At 36.9% G+C, this 17,688-nt stretch overlaps 1 protein-coding gene across 2 annotated transcripts; it reads left to right on the top strand.

Annotated features, from left to right (window-relative positions):
• On the top strand, nt 809-10,916 carry LOC109229416 (WD repeat-containing protein 43-like). 2 transcript variants are annotated; one of them, XM_019394846.1, is made up of 12 exons: nt 809-970; nt 1,049-1,192; nt 1,424-1,539; nt 2,334-2,488; nt 2,834-2,922; nt 3,070-3,616; nt 4,598-4,702; nt 5,838-6,001; nt 6,107-6,186; nt 6,979-7,090; nt 9,373-9,447; nt 9,529-10,916. In XM_019394846.1, the coding sequence occupies exons 1-12, from the start codon at nt 881-883 to the stop codon at nt 9,664-9,666; spliced, it is 1,815 nt and encodes a 604-aa protein (XP_019250391.1). In that variant the 5' UTR covers nt 809-880; the 3' UTR covers nt 9,667-10,916. The 2 variants fall into 2 exon arrangements, with proteins under 2 accessions (XP_019250391.1, XP_019250392.1); XM_019394847.1 differs by lacking the exon at nt 809-970 and having other exon boundaries at nt 1,105-1,192; nt 2,830-2,922.

Genomic DNA, 17,688 nt, shown 5'->3' with positions numbered 1-17,688 from the left:
TCAATCAAATTTTATAGAGTCTCAATTAAGATAAGATAACAATAAGTGAATGTGTTATTTAGTTACCAAATATGAATGAAGCTGTTGAATAACTAGTTCATGGGCAGTGGTCTATAAATAATTGTTGATCATTAATGAGGGCGGCTCAACGGAACTGGTAGCTTAAAACTAAAATATATTAAAAGACCCTAAAATTTCTTTCATAATATCCATATAATATTGAGACAAAAAAAGTGGTGAGAGAAATAATATGTGGGTTAGGCGTAAGTCATATGGTATTGAACTCCCTATAAAAAGATATAACATTAAATAAAAATGGTAAAAGATTGAGCCTATTATCGATCGTATTGTAAACCTTACGATAATTATCTCTGGGATTTCTTAGTTGAAAAAAAAGTGAATATGAGGATTTGTCAAATGTGACAAAAAGGAATAGCTAATTTAGATAATTTGATTTTAAATTAGAAAGTAAAATAGGAAAAAATATGAAAAAAGGAAAAAAGAAAAAAAGAATTGATGGAGAAGATAAATATATTATTTAATTTAGTGAGAGAAAAGTTTTATGCTATTTAACTCATTCAAGGTCTGGCAGGTAGCCTGTACGCAAACCTTACCCTATCCTGAGAGCCTGTTTCCAAATAGACCTTCGTATCCTTCCTCCCAGACTTTCCACCTTGTTCTTTGGAAGGAGTCATTCAATCCTACGTCTACTAAATTTAAATAAATATTAGAATTTAAAATATTTTATCAATAATAATTGTATAAATATAAAAATAATATAGTGGTACTTTATAATTTTGGCGCCTTAAATATTTGGGGGCTAAAGCCAAGAACCCTAGAGCCGCCCTTGTTTCAGATCCTCTTAAAATCCCTTTCAGCAATGGGCACAACAAATATAAGGGACATTTTGACTTGTTTGAGTCCCTCTTTGGACTTGTTTGCTGTCAGTTCTGGTGATGGCCGTATCAAGGTATACTCCTCTAATCATGTTAAAGCAATTTTAACATTTTATTGGAATTTTATTCCACTGTATACTATTTACTTTCAGATATGGGATACAGTTAAGGGTCAAGTACAGACGGAGTTTGCAGATATTGTGTCAACTGAGACAACAGCAAGCTTGTTTACTAAACCAGGAGGTCATCTTTCTATGGATTATACTTGCATGAAGTGGTTATCATGTGACAGAAAGGTGGAATTCCCTGTCTGAGAAAACAAAATGTATTACTCCCTCCATTCCAATTTATGTTAATAGCTTCTCATTTAGGATAAAATGAAAAGTTCAAAGTTAAATTGTTTACAAATATAAAAATATGTCACTGGCTAATGAAGAAAGCGTGTCACATAAATTGAAACGGAGGGAGTATTTAGTTCTACTCTAACTTCAACTCCTTTAATGAGGGCTATTTTACTTGTTGCTCAGAAAAAAAGGAAGCTTGGAACTTCACTATTGGTTTTAGGTACAGGCAGTGGTGATGTTTTGGCTCTAGATGTATCTGCAGGTCATCTCAAATGGAGATTTACTGATTGCCATCCTGGGTGAGTTCTTTGCGTAACTCATAACTAATATTATCTTGACTTACAGAAAGAATGGTAAATAGCTTTCTTTTATGTGTTCTTCTGCGTACTATATGTTGGACATAAGATCGCTTCAATTTGAGGTGTAGGACACATTATGAAGAAAAGGTAGACTAGCTTTTAGATAGCAATTTGGAAAGTATAAATACAGAGGCTCAGAATTTGATGTCTAGCACATATGTCCAACTTTGAAGAAGGGAGATTTCGGATGAATTTTTGTTTGTTCCTGCTATTGCGTGATGAAAATATTTTTTTCACCATGTTTTACTCTTGTTTTTATCCGGTTGTCACTAGTTGCTCCGTGCTTTTGTATCCTAAATTTGTAAAAGTAAAGTGGAACTCTTTTCGATAAAAGTTACTCTCAGAAGTAGTAATGACCTGTAGATCATGCCACTTGCAGTGGCGGAGCCACCTTAGGTTAAGGAGCTGACACCCCTTCACCGGAAAATTACACTATGTAGCTAGGTCAAAACATTATTTCTATGTATATGTATTATATATTGCATCCCCTTAGCTTCTTTGTGTATTTACCTTTTTATATTTTTACACCTCTTAGTGAAATCACTCCTGGCTCTGCCACTGGCCACTTGTACTATCTCTATCTTGAAGCTTGTCTCTGCTTTTCTTACATTTATCATTCTCACAGTTCAAAGGTGCATTGCTTTATATTTACGTATGAGATCTTTATAATATAGTAAGATTATGATATGACATATCTCCCCTGCTTTTGTTGAAATTCGTATGTCAATGAGCAGCGGTGTCAATGCCATCTCATTCCCTTCACATGGTTCATTCATTTACACGGCTGGTGCTGATGGACTGGTTTGCAAAATTGACTCTATGTCAGGGAACTTACTGCATAAGTTTAAAGCTTCCACTAAAGCAATATCATCTTTATCCGTTTCCTCAGGTTTGATGATGGCTATATTTTAATTATCTCGATTTTAGTCAATCTGGATGAGTTACTGAATGAGTGGCATCCTTTACCCCTTGTCGTTTTTTAAATGCAAAATGGAGTACTCGCAATGATGATACGAGATTCCCCGAGCTAAGAGTTATCAAGATTCTTCTCGTGTCATATTTAGACTTTAGATCACTATATGTTTTGGATACATGCCATTGCTCCATTTGTATCCTCCTCCCCCCTCTATCCCGTGTTAGCATTCCTGTAGTCGTTTTCTTGTATCAGCCAACATTCTATGCTTAATTTGGTTATGCTGATACTGGTTCCTCTTTTGGCTTTCTGTCTAGCCAGATGGGAAAATATTAGCAACAGCAACTTCTCAGTTGAAAATTTTCAATTGCTTGGATGACAAAAAGCTCCAGAAGTTTTCAGGCCACCCTGTGAGTGTTATGCATATTTCATTTTATTTTATATGCTTCCCTTTTGATGCATTTGCATTGTGATTAAGTGAAGTCAATACAGACTGCAGAATACTTCTGTTACCATCCTTGTGAGTCACCTTATTTCTTTTCTCCTTTTTATATTAGGGGGCTGTTCGATGTATGGTTTTCTCTGAAGATGGGAGACATGTTCTTTCTTCTGCTGTTGGTGACCGACACATAGCAGTTTGGAAGTTAGATGGCAGCAAAAAGAAATCAGCGTGCTGCTTACTTCCAATGGATCACCCTGCTGTCTTTTTGGATAGTTACTGCATTAAACCTGGAGTTGAAAATGATGCAAGTTTAGGTGTTTTGGCCATTTCAGAAATCGGTGTTTGCTACTTTTGGCATGGAAAGAGTTTTGAGGAATTGCACAATTTGAAGCCCACAAAAATATGCGCATCTTTAGATGAGAAAATTCTGAAGAAACATAAAGAAGCCGTGCATAGTATTTTTTCAGCAAAATTGCAATCTATTGGCACATCTGGTTCCGGTCATATGTTTGTTGCATATGGCTTGTTAATAAAACCATCATTTGAAAAAGTTATGGTGCAGCCTGGGGCGGATATCAGATTAAAAAGTTCACTTGACGGGATCCTTCTACCCTTCAGTCAATCTCGCAAATCTAAACAAGCATCTAAAACTCAGAGTCAGGGTACACTCTCTCCTCCTTCCTTTGCACTTGCCTCCCCTGTCTTCTCTAATGTCCTTGTCAAAACATAAAATTATTGAACCCCGAATTTGATAATCAAATTGCCGGGTTAAATAGGTATGGATTGCTATTGACAGATTTGGCATGGCGATGTAAATGTTTCTTGAATCTTCCTTTATATCAGCAAATTTGCTATTCCCTCCCAAATTTTAATGCATTTTCATTTCTTTCCACGTGGCTAATTTCTACATCTTCCTCCCTCCCTTAACTTATTCTCCAGAGTGTTAGAGAATTTCGACCTCCTAATATGTGGCCCAGTAGGTGGAAGAGCCCAATGTATCCTTGTGAATCCTCTGTTTAAATTTTATTATTTGAAAATGTCTAGGATGAAAGTAGGTCCTATCCAGCACCACGTTCTTGTTTCTAGCCCCTTTTTGTATTCTCAGCGCCCATCTAATACAATCTTATGCCATATTAATCACAAAAGAAAAATTGTCCAAAGGCTTGAGATGACAGTCGTCCTGTGCCATTATGTACTTTTAATATCTTTCCTCCTTTCTGTAATCATTATGCTGCAAGTTGTGTATGATTTTGGCGTTCATTTAATATGCATAAGTATGAGGTGATGCTTGAGATGTTTCAGCATAATTTTCCTGAGACAGAGGGCGTTCGTTTAATATGCATAAGTATGAGGTGATGTTTGAGATGTTTCAGCATAATTTTCCTGAGACAGAGTTATGGAGTTACACTGATAAATGGTAATTGCAACACGTTTGCCTTTTCGACCATCTATTTCTTCAGGATGGAAGGAAAAAGTGCTATTTGTTTTCACTTTTAAAGGTTAAGAATCACAATGATTTGAGACAACCCTTTTTCCTGTTTCATGGTCTGTACCATCATTGAATGCGATGATCAATTTGCATGTTTGATACACGTCTGTCCTAACATCTTTTTTTTTTTTTTTTTTTTTTTTTCATTGAACAGTTACTGCTCTCGATTGTTCAAATGCAGAGGGTGCCTTACTTCCTTTGCCTAAGATTCTTGATCAGGTTGGTGTCGTGCATGGAATTAAGCCCACAGTGAGCAAAGGTATCACCTAACATTGCACCAATTTTTGTGATATCTTGGTTTTTTTGGCACTATTTTTTGGTTTTTGTGTGTGTGTATTTCGAACTTGTTGTGGTTGCGTATCTTGAATTCAAGACACATTGCCATTCCCTAAGAGGAAGAATCTTATAGATTAGAACTGCCGATAAAACTGGTTACTCCATGCCAGAATTGTTCCTAGGTTTGTAAACAGCACTCATTTGAGATTCTCTGCTGCTCTCAGATGATCAGATCCCTGCTTTATTCGGGTTAATCGTCATATTGAGACTTGTGATCCATGATCTGACTAGTGCTTTTGCACTGAATATTTAATTTGTTTGTGATCCATGATATCTTGGTTTTTTTGGCACTATTTTTTGGTTTTTGTGTGTGTGTATTTCGAACTTGTTGTTGTTGCGTATCTTGAATTCAAGGCACATTGCCATTCCCTAAGAGGAAGAATCTTATAGATTAGAACTGCTGATAAAACTGGTTACACCATGCCAGAATTGTTCCTAGGTTTGTAAACAGCACTCATTTGAGATTCTCTGCTGCTCTCAGATCCCTGCTTTATTCGGGTTAATCGTCATATTGAGACCTGTGATCCATGATCTGGCTAGTGCTTTTGCACTGAATATTTAATTTGTCAACTCAAATGTGCGAGAGGAACTTTCTTCACTTTTCATCAGTACTTTACTACTACTTCCGTTTCAATTTGTTTGTCTTAGTTTGACTTGGCACAAAGTTTAATAAAGAGAGGAAAACTTTTGAAACTTGTGGTCTTAAATATGCCATAACATTTTGGCTATAAAACTTTTGACACTTGTGGTCTTAAACCAGCCATAACATTTGTGTGGCTATAAAAGCTTCCCATTAAGGAAATATAGGAATGTGCCAATCTTTTTGAAACAGAGGGAGTACTAGTGAAGAATAAGTTATGTGACCTTAGATGAGATTTTGTTAGTAGAACTCGGAAGTTTTCGTTGCTAACAATAGTTCTCATCCCGAGTTTTATGGACTGTTAGAATATTGTGTCAATTAACTTTTTTGTCTTTATCCTTTTGTCTCGAGAATAAATTAGATATGTTACCTAAATGTTTACTACTTAACGTGGAAGCTTTTGTTTTGCTATTTGCAGATGTCATTGGAAAACAAGGTGAAGATGAGGTCACAATTTGCATGGAGGACCAGTTAAGATCCATAGGTATAATTAACAGTGACTATGATCTCTCGCCTAACTCAATTCTTGATCCTAAGATTTTGAAAGGAATAAGTGTTGATGCTAGTATGCCACCGAAGAAGGTCTGTATCTCTTGGAATACTCAGGATACTTTTGGGTCTGATTTGCTCACTTTTTATGTTACCATATCTTCAATAATTTGTTTTAACTGTATTCATTGAACACAGATGAAATCAGCTGTTTTATCTCTGGAATCACCTGATGCTTACAACTTATTGAGTGCCTTGGTGGCTGCATGGCAGTCCAGGTGGGTTCTTCAAATCCTCGAAGGAGATTGCACGTATCAACTCCATATTGTACCTCAAGAGGGCAGAAGCACTGCATCCTCCCACTTAAGGGGAAAAAAGAAATGCACTACAAAAATTGTTACTCTATTTTGAGTTAAATCCCTAAAATAATGGCCTGGTTCAGTTCTTGAATGTGAAAACTAATTCCACAGACTGTTCTTGGACATTAGTCATTAGAATTTTTGAGATAAAATTGAAAGATCTTGAAACTACTTGAAATTTGAAAATACTGCCAACAAGTAGCCCCAGGGCTTTGATCTAGTGGTAAGTGGCAGTGCGTGATGTGTAGGTTAGGCGCACCTCCCGTGTTCGAACCCGGCGATGACAAAAGCCTGGTGTTTTAGTGAAAAAGGGCAGAGGGAGCTTGGTAAAGTGAAGAAGGGTAAGGGCGGGCCCATTATTCACCGACTTTTGACAGCACCTGCCCTTCGGGGGTTTCTCGATTAGGTTAGGATTTGGGAATTCTTATTGGAAAAATTTCATCCTCCTGAAACTCTCTAAAATAGCTAATATTTTCTGTATCAACATCATTAAACATAATGTCGCAGTACTAATCATTGCCCCAATTCGAGATACATTTGGAAATTCATAGCAGAATTTGCCCTCCTTTAACTCTGCAAAAAGGCTAGTTATTGCTTTATTTGGCAGAACGAATGATTGCACCAGTTGGAAACCTTTTAGTTATTGATAGCTAAATCTTTATGCATATCATAATTCTTTTTTTCGTTTTGCATGTATTTTCTTTTTTGTAGATCAAGCATGGGAAGACATGTTCTTCCATGGATATACTGTATATTGGTAAACCACAATGAATTTGTTACATCGCAGGAACCACTGACTCCTCTTCTGGATTCCTTGAACAAGGTAGGATATGCTGCCACTATGCTACTGTTGCTTGGCAATTATGTGATTACTTTGGGGGTGCCAAGTTATTGATGGTTTCATGTTTTCTATAATCTTGTTTCTGATTGATCTTTTTGATAAATTACTTCCTTTTGTTTTCTCAACTTAATGTGATGAGTGTTATTCTGTTCCATATCAAAGGGACACAGTTTTCCAGATGGTATGTTATGAAGGAGGAAGGTTTCACAGCTATGCTAAGTTATGGAAAAAGTCTGTCAAGGAAAAAGCTAATAACTAATCTTTCATCGGGATGCTGATGACTGTTCCATGCCAAAAATTATAGTATCACACACATACGAAGAATATTGGTTATTGTGTGTGTAGAGGAGGTTGCCTATGATCATGGCTGTAGTAAAAATTGTGATGATGGCAGGATCATGGTGTTCCTCATATATATTACATGAATTGGGATGAGTGTTGGATTGAGGTACAGATGAGGAACAACATAATCCTGGTCACCAGGGTTTTACTAGGGTGTGGCATATTGATCAATGAAATGGGTGCAAACCCTGGTGACCAGGTTCAAATTCCAGTAGAGATAACGACTCGAAATAATATTTGTCGATAGCTCTGGTTTCAAGAATTTGAAATGATATTTGGTGATTATCTCAAATAACGATTTGTTCATTAAACTGGCTCATTATTTCAACTTCAAACTTGAAATATGGAACTTGAAGTTTGAAAAACAGGCTTTAGGATTTTTTTCAAGTTTTCACCCACATAACTTCAATTTGTACGTTCATGTCCAAACACAACTTCAATTCCCAAATACCCTTTTCAACTTAATTTCAAATATCAACCAATTCATGTCCAAACACCTACTTAGGTGATTTCTTTCGATTTGCGGAAGACTGGGTAGGTAAAGTTACTCGCGGATACCTGTGGTGGGAGGTTGCAGCTAACTTGTGGTATAGTGAGTCCACAAGCTGGCCTAGATATCACTATTATTTTAAGAAAAAAGGAAATGCTCACACCCATGCTACCCGTCCATATAATCTAGGTAAACAAAGAGTCCATGTAATACACTGCCTTATGGAGTGCCATTTTTTCTCGATACTGCAGTTTATTTTAGTACGGCAAAACCTGCATATTTGTGCAAGGAACCATATTCCCTCCATTGATTAACGGAGAAACTGCCTTTTGTAAGTTGATTATTTTACTTATATTTTGTAACCTAAGTTGGAAGACTCATTCTTGCAGTCCTTTTTTTTTTTTTTGCGATAAGTAATTGGAGAGTAGTATCATATCAGAAAAACCAGCATGGAGAAAGTGCTGGTTGGCATGTACAACCCAATTACAAGCTGTGCAGATTACTAATATAATATATCATAGCGTCTACGTCATTAACATTGATTCTAGCCATGTTACACCAAAAAAGGAGCAAAGAGATTTGCTTAAGGCTAACTATGTTCCTCCTCTTTGTCTTCAAAAATCTTGCAAGCATCTTATAAAGCTCCCTCCTTCCTCCACAGGAGTGGTTAGTGGGGACATCTGAAGTGTAATGTAGTGGCCCTTGAGTAGCTAAGCTGGGAACTCAGTGGGTGGGCAGGGACATTTGTCCTTCCAAACTTGTCAAGTTTGCAACAGAATTCGCTTTGTACAAGACTACAAGAAGACTAGTAGTCATGAACGCTTATTGAAGTTTGATCACCGAACAAGTTTGAAAATGAAAAATCAAAGGGAAATGGAAGTCAGTTTACAATATACATCTTTTGGTGAATAGCTTAATCAGAAATTAGTGTTGACTACATAAATAATCCATTCCGCTTCATTGGACCTGTTCCATTCCAATATTCATTAGTTTGGGTTCTCATTTGTTTGGTAACTGAAGTCAATATCTGATAACATATCTTGAGGTTTATTCAATTTCCTATTTGGCGTTGACTTTTTTAAATTCCTCTGATGAAGTACTGGCACTAATGTCTGTGAGTAGGCATGTTCATTTCTATGGAGCCACATCGCCACAATAAATAGAGTGCTAACTCCCACCAACATGATATTATGCTTTATAAATGTCACATTTTTTTGGTCACTATCCCAAGAATTGGATCTCCAACTGAGCTCTGACTTCTGGAACAATGGGCCAGATCAACCCCTGTTTTCCAACTATTTTGAAGAATTTGTCACCATAATTAGTCGTCTCTCGGTAGTTGAAGATTGTTCATGATGACAAAAACTCACTATTGTTAGACTGTGAAAAACTTTGAAAGGTATTAAGTAGTTGATCGTTTGTGTTTCTTCAGCTTACCAGGTCAAAGGTGGCAGCCCGGAGCTCTTTATTGCAGTTATCTGGTCGTTTGCAGCTCGTAATGGCACAGGTTGGTTACTTCAATAGTAAAAGAAATTTGGCAGTCCAGTACATGTTCTCACACGAACCCTTGTCTGTTCTTACTTTTCAGATCGAGAAGGCTGATAATAGGAAAAGCCTCACACTAACACTCGAGGGGCGGATGGATGAAAGTGAGGATGATGAGGTAGATGAAGTTATGTATGGCATAGATGAAGAATCTCAAACAAGCAGTGACGGAGATGACTAGGACTTTTTGCAGTTTTGGTAAGTGATGTTGTTTCGTGGACGGGGCAGGTGCTTTTACAAGGGAATCTCGGGGTCAGTTTTGGTAGGTGTTTGGGCCTTGGGGTCTTAAATGACAAAGTGCAAGGAGATATAATTATCTAGTTTTGCATGGGTATAGAATAAATATCTCTACTCTCCTTCTCAGATCCTTCCTCATTGGTATGCTTTAAGTTGATAAATCTGTTGTTATGTGAGGTTCTTCCTTAACTGGTTTTGGTGTTAAAAGTTAAAACCTTACCCTCCATTTGAATTTGTGAGGTTAGTACTCTAGTCCTCAATCTATTGTGTCTAATTATCGTTCATAATTGTGAGACTAAAGGAAAAAAGCAGTTCAACTGCATCTCTATCTGCTCATGGTGGATCATAGCAAATTTCAGCTGCCTTCAATTGTCTGATCCGAAAAGATGCTACTTCCTACTTGTCTAGTTGCATCATTCCCCTGACCTGTCTAGGGAGATCTTCATACCTTGTGTAAATAGGGTAAATTTCACAAATGATCATATAACTATAATATTTTTTTTTACTAAAGTCATATAACTTTATTTTCTCACACAAAAGTCGTAAAATTTTCACTACTTTACTCACAAAGTCATAGTTACCGGCAAAGACAATTCTCCAGTAATTTTTTTCGTATTCTACCAATTTTTTATTTTAAATTCAGTCTAATAAATTATGACTCAATTAAAATATGACCCGACCCGATATCCACATCCACAAAATAAACATCCCCCAAATTTGGTACTTAGTTCTTTCTCAAGTGTCTTTTAGGGCTCTTAAGCAAGGATCAGCAAAATACATACTACTATCTCAGTTCTCTTCTCAAGCAACAGTGTTTCGAGGCTCTCAAGCAGCGGTCTTTCAGGGCTCTCAAGCCAAAAAGATGGCTTCCTCTCCATCTCAGAGGAGTACTTTAAGGGACAACCACAATATTTTTGCTGCACTTAATGACCACACAAATGCTTTTGCTGCACTAGGTATGACTCCAAAAGAGGTAAAAATTATTATTTTTGGTTTGTGTTGCCTTTGTTAGTTTGAATTTTGGTTGGCGACCCTGATTATGGGGTAGAGTTTTCGCTTTATTTTAGAATTTTTGTATATTGTGACAATGAGTGTGGGCTAGGGTTTATCTTTATTTTAGTGTTATTTTGTATATTTGGATACTAATTATGGGTTAAGATTTTTTGATATTATCGATTTTTATTTTTGTGCTTTTAAATTGCATTTATGTGTAGGGTTCAAGTATCGATTTGAGTCTCCTGTTTAATGAAAGCTCTGAAGCTGGTGTGTTGAATTTTGAAAACTTTTTGAGTAGAATTAAAGATGGTAAGAGTGTTGGGGATGGTAGTGATAATGACGACTTTAGTGACCCCGACTAAAATTTGGAAGATGGTGATGATGACTTTGAGGATGTAATGATTAAGCAAGTAACAGCTGAGCAATTAAGAAATAAAGGGATAGGAAGACCTAAGAAAGGATCAACTAGTGTTCCATCAACTTCTGGCATCCTTATGCTCTAAGAGTGTATTTTGCTGATCCTTGCTTGAGAAAGATGTTTTAATTTGTGAATATCGGATCGGGTCGGGTACGATTGGGTCATGCATATTTTAGTTGAGTCATAATTTATTACCCTGAATTTAAAAAATAAAATAAAAAGATGGTAGAATACGAAAAAAATTACCGGAGAATTGTCGTTGCCGGTAACTATTACATTTTTGAGTGAAGTAGTGAAAGTTTTACGACATTTATGTGAGAAAACAAAGTTATATCACTTTAGTAAAAAAATATCATAGTTATATGACCATTTGTGAAATTTACCCTGTGTAGATATGCTGTCGATGTGTGTGGCTCAAAAGGGGTGTTCAAACCAAACCGGAAAATCGCACCAATTCAAAAAATAAACCAAACCGATTAAAAACCCGACTAGGTTTGGTTTGACTTGGTTTGCTATTGATTCGAACAAAACTGACATATAAATATTTAATTTATATATATATTTTTAAGACTTTATATTGAATTTTCTTTAGAAAATGTAGAAATATTGGGATCCTATCATGTGTTAACCTTGAAAGCGTACATTAACGAAAAATTATTGTTAGACGACTAAGAAGATAACTATCATGAATTCTCCCATTAGAATATTTTAATAGATCATATGTTGGTCAATTTTTTCAATATTTACTAAACATATATTCGCTTATCAAAACTATATCTATATCTTTAACAAAGTAAGATTGGAATAATATTCATTAATAAAAAAAACCCCCAAAACCCGAAAAATCCAACAAAATCGAACCAATCCAAATCGATATAGTTGGTTTGGTTTGATTTTGATAAAAATCGAACCAATCCGATTCATGTAAACCCCTAGGCTCCTTAAGGATATATTGTGCATTCAGTGGGCTCAATTTATTCCTATACTCTTTTTTAGAATTTATTTCGTTAACTGATGTTACTAACTTTCTGTTTCTGTTTATATTTCAGAAAGTTTAATGGTTTAATTATTTATTACATCAATACAGATTGAATAACAGCTACTCTAAAGAAATGAAAAAGAACATGTTTATAATTACCTTGTCAGAGAAATCAAGATGTTTAAACAACAATGGTCTAACTGGATTCTATTTATAGAGTTGGTCGCCAGAAGGATTTAAATTTGTGAGGAAGAATTTCAGTCCTATTAGATTCAAGTTTGTTCCAACGTTAATTAGAGGAACATGAATCCTCATGGAATCAATTTGAGTTGTTAAAAGCAATAAAAACTCTTTTCGAGATAAAATCTGTTGACTTCAAATTGATATTCGTATTAAAAGTACCTTTATAAAAGGAAAGATTCAAACTCCTAATATATTAGAGAAATAATTTAATTAAGATTTTGTCCAATGTAAAATTAAATTTTAAAGTGTAAAAAAAACAAATAACATTTTTCTAAAGAGCTCCGTGCTTTTAATATAATATAGATAGTTTATTAGTAAATCTGTATGATAACCATTAATCTATACTATATTAAAAGCACGAAGACCTTTAGTGAAATATGGTTCGCCTTTTTTTACCCCTTTAAAATATAATTCACAATAGACAAAATAGTCATTTGATTATCCTAATATTTATGACCTAAAAATTCATTGAAATATGATTATTAAATCTTAACTTATTTAAACTAGGTACCTAAAATGTAGGAGTTTAAAAGCAATTAAAATTTATGTAACGACCCGATTGGTTGTTTTGAGCTCTAGCGCGTCGTTCGGCAGTTTGAGACCTTGAGTAGCTTCATTTCATCTATTATGACTTGCACATGTGGTCGGAATTGAATACCGGGAAGTTCAGAGTTGATTCGGATGGAAAATTCTAATTTCGGAAACTTAAAGTTGGAAAAATTGACTAAGGTTTGACTTTGAGTAAACAACCTCGAATCGGGATTTAAAGGTTCCAATGGGTTCGTATGATGATTTTGGACTTGGGCGTATGTCCGGATCGGGTTTTGGATGACTCGGGAGCGTTTCAGCGCTTATTGTGGAAAGTTGGCATTTTGGATGAATTTTATAAGTTTGGGTTGAAGTGAATTTTGATGTTATCGATATCCGTTTGGGATTTCGAGCCTGGGAATAGCTCCGTATGGTGGTTCTGGTCTTAGGAGCGCGTCCGGATGTGGATTTGAAGGTCCGTAATGTCATTATGACTTGTGTCAAAATTTGAAGTCGTTCCGGATTGATTTGATACGCTTCGGCGCAAATTATAGAATTTGGAAATTTGATAACTCATAATTCTATTTGAGGCGCGATTCGTAGTTTCAACGTTGTTTAATGTAATTTGAGACATCGACTAAGTTCGTATCATGTTTTGGTACTTGTTGGTATGATTTGACGGGGCCCCGAGGGGCTTGGGTATATTTTGGATTATTGGTTGAGAGAATAGTAAAGTTAAGAAATTGGAGTTTGACCATGATCAATATCGGGTCAAGACTACCTCTTTTCAGTGTTTTGAGTGCGCGAGCAGGTCCGTAGCGTGTTTTATGATTGAAATTCATATATAGTTTGTGTCCGGGAGGTTCCGGATGAGTTTCGGAGTGATTTTGGATCATTTAGGAGAAGTTTGGGTTTGCTGGTTTCTGATAGATATTGTTGAACTACGTAACAGATAGATAGAGTAAATATTGCATAAAATTTATCAATCCGATAGAAAAACACTTAAAAACAATAATTGTATGCAAGCCAGGGATCTTTTTAAAATACCACCAATCTCGAGGACATTCAACTAAGACCAACCCCTTATGGAACCATTCCTGTCAATCACCCTTAACATTGTGAGGTGAAAAGCCAACATTTTGCTCAAAGATGAGATATATTAGAAGTTCCCTAATCGGCTAGCACTACACTAAAAATAAAATTCTCTATATTAAAATAATCAATCACCCTTAACATTGTGAGGTGAAAACCCAACATTTTCCTCAAAAGTGAGATATATTAGAAGTTCCTAATCGGCTAGAAATAAACTAAATTTATAAATTATCTACATTAAAATTATTTTAAATACTCAATTTTTGCTAGAAATTTCTATTAACAAATGATTGCTAGTCCCTTTAGGTATAAATTAAAAAATATAGCTCGATAATTCAACTATCATGCCAAACTCAAAATCAAGCTCCGTCTCTTGTTTTGTATCTGCTAGTTTTAGTGTACGTGCGTTGCACGTGTTTACCGCATCAATCGATAAAAGTTATGTACAGAGAGAACAACTTGTTGTATGTGTACCCATACATGAAGTTGTGATGACCCAAAAGGTCATCTTGTGTTTTAGAATCCAATTCGGTGTTCCGAGCCTTCAAAACCTCATTTTATTCCTTCTCGATTTGCGTGCGCAGTCCGGGCGTATTTCCGAAAAGTTTTTATGTGGAAAATTGATGAAATAATAATTTTTGGCCTAAAAGTCGATTTTTGTTGACTTCGGTCAACGTTTTGGGTAAACGGACCCGGACCCGTGTTCTGACGGTCCCGGTGGGTCCGTAGTAAAATATGGGAGCTGGGCATATGCCCGGAATCGAATTCCGAGGTCCCTAGCTCGAGAAAATGAATTTTTGATTAAACTTGTAAGACTGAAATTATAATGGTTTTAAGAATTTGGTTAATATTTGATCTTGTTGGTACCGGGTCTGTATTTTGGTTTCGGATCCCGGTACAGCTCTTTTATGATATTTATACCTTATCTGTGAAACTTGGTGAGAAACGGGACTGATTTGACGTGAGTCGGACCTTTGGTTGATAAAATTGAAGTTTTAAAACTTTCTTGAAAATTTCATGCAATTTGGCGCTAAATTCGTAGTTCTAGGTGTTATTTTGGCGATTTGATCGCGCGAGCAAGTTCGTATGATGTTTTTAAACTTGTGTGCATTTTGGTTTGGAGCCCCGAGGGCTCGGGTGAGTTTCGGATAGGCTACGGGATGTTCTGAACTTAGAAAATCTGGTATTTTTGCTGCAGCAGCTGTTCTGGTGTGTCCTTCGCGTTTGCGAAGCTACTCTCGCGAACGCAAAGGGTGGGCTGGTCAGGGGGAGTTTTTCTTCTTCGCGAACGCGAAGCCCTGGTCGCAAACGCGGACTGATGGGGGATCTACCCTTCACGAACGCGAAGCATTGGGGACCTGGGGGAGGGGTCAGACTTCCTTCTACGCGAACGCGAGCAAGGGCTCGCGAATGCGAAGGCCAGGGGGGCAAAGCCTTCGCGAACGCGGCGGAGGTTTCGCGATCGTGTAAGCCTAACAAGGCAGCTCTTCGCGAACGCGACAATGTCCTCGCGAATGCGATGAATACCGTCGCCCAGTTCATAAACAGTCCCAAATCGGGACATAGATCATTGTTTCAAATTTTCAAAAGCTAAACGGCCTAGAGGCGATTTTCAAAAGACAATTTCTTCCCCAAAGTGTTGGTAAGTGATTTTAAACCACTTTCTATCAATGACCCATTGCATTTCATGAAACCTCAAATCTAGTGTGTTCATGGTAGAATTGGGGGTTTTTGGGTAGAAACTAGGGATTTGCGAAATTGGGGTCGGATTCCAAAACCAATTATATATTCGGGCTCGGGGGTGAATGGGTAAATAGATTTTGGTCCGAACCTCGGGTTTTGACCAAGCGGGCCCGGGGTCGGTTTTTGACTTTTTGGGAAAAAGTTTGGGAAAACTAAATTTATGCATTGTAGTTGATTCCTTTAGCAATAATTGGTGATATTGAGTTAATTGTGGGAAGATACGAGTGGTTTGGAGGTGGATACAAGAGGCAAAGCGGTAATTGAGCCTTGAGTTTGGCCGAAGGAGCGAGGTAAGTGTTGTGGCTAACCTTAGCTCGAGGGTTTAGGTGTTATTTGCTTATTTGCTACGTGTTTGGATGTTGAGTACGATGTATAGGTGAGGTGACGAGTATCTATACGTTGTTGTCGAGCTATAACATGTGAGTGAGTCTTATTCTCGGAAATGTTGTATTTTTGATCATATTGTTCATGTGTCGACTATTTAATCGATGTGTTGAGAAGTTTCTTATTATATTTTATGGAATTTGGTATTTATGGGGTTTTTACCCAAAGTTGAGACTGGTATTGTGGAACTAAGCGTTGAAGTAAGACTTGTTGTTGCCATATCTATCTCTCTATTATTGTTGTCTTTGTTTTGGTGGGGTAGAGTGATAAAGCACGAAGGGTGATGCCGTGCACATTTCTATTATTCATATGGTGAGGTTGAGTGGTAAAGCACGAAGGGTGATGCCGTGCACGTTTTTATTATTGATTATCTGGTGAGGTTGAGAGTAAAAGCACGAAGGGTGATGCCGTGTATTTTCCGTTTGTTGTGTTTACTTGTTATTACCGGTTCAAAGTGTACTCACTGTTTAAATTCCTCTACCGCTGTGTTTCTTTATTTTGGTACCCCCATAGCATGTTTTCCCCCTCCTGTTAATTTCTGCTTAGCTTCTATTAATTGTTATTCTGCTAGCATATTGTTTAACTACACAGGTTTATGTATGTGTCTTGTCCTAGCCTCGTCACTACTTCACCGAGGTTAGGCTCGGCACTTACCAATACATGGGGTCGGTTGTACTGATACTGCACCCTGCACTTTCGGTGCAAATTTCGGTACTGGACCGTGTTGACCCGAGTTGATTTGCTGCTTTCAGACTCACAGGAGACCCAAGGTAGATCTGCCGGCGTTCGCAGACCCTGGAGTCCCCTTCCAGTTATTCCAGTTTACTGTTTTCTTTTAATTAAAAGACAGTTTTACTTTCTTTGAGCCAGTATTTGTAGTGACTCTTAGAAGTTCGTGAATTGTGACACCAATTTTTGGGTAGTTGTGTATAAGCACTTGGGTTATTATGAAATTCTGTACTCTTTAATCTGTTTTGGTTTAATTGCTGTTATTTACTTATTTGGTCAAGGGTTAGCGTATTAAATCTTTAATCGTTGGCTTGCCTAGCATCCGAAAAGCTAGGCGGCATCACGGTCCCGACAGTGAGAAATCCGGGTCGTGACAGAAGTACATAACTTTAAGAAATAACATAAATACTTATAAAATAAATATCATAGGAAAAAATATAAAGTCTTAAAACCGATCAATATTGATCCGATTTAGCTAAACTTAATAAAGAAATAAATCCTGCCCCATATACCTTAGATATTTCGTTGTTGTATGGGTCAAAATCTGACCATACGTGGATTAGCGCTAAAAGGAATGGTAAGGGGTCGACCAAGCCATAGTCGTACCCACAAGGCGTAATAGCGATGAGTATCTCGGTCACTACCGAGATTGAGCCATCAGAAGGCTTGCACGACAGAATATACGACGTATTGCTTGAGCGAGTAAGGAAGAGTATATTCAAGAGGGGGTATGCTGGTTAAATCCCGTTGGATAAATGGGAAGATTTGTAATATATATATATGAGGGGAGAAGGCAAAAAAAGAAAAAGAAGTGAGGGTTCCCTGGAGAGAAAAAGGAATAGAAGAACAGGAGG

This window comes from Nicotiana attenuata, chromosome 7, assembly GCF_001879085.1.
Source record: "Nicotiana attenuata strain UT chromosome 7, NIATTr2, whole genome shotgun sequence".
NCBI lineage: Eukaryota > Viridiplantae > Streptophyta > Magnoliopsida > Solanales > Solanaceae > Nicotiana > Nicotiana attenuata.
This window is presented reverse-complemented; position numbering and strand designations above follow the sequence as displayed.

What these genes read in the sequence shown, in the direction of transcription:
- LOC109229416 (XM_019394846.1), top strand. Translation starts at nt 881, where the DNA reads ATGGGCACAACAAATATAAGGGACATTTTGACTTGTTTGAGTCCCTCT. An exon ending in CTGGTGATGGCCGTATCAAG is followed by an intron (nt 971 to 1,048) that starts GTATACTCCTCT and finishes ATTTACTTTCAG; the next exon opens with ATATGGGATACAGTTAAGGG. An exon ending in GGTTATCATGTGACAGAAAG is followed by an intron (nt 1,193 to 1,423) that starts GTGGAATTCCCT and finishes CTTGTTGCTCAG; the next exon opens with AAAAAAAGGAAGCTTGGAAC.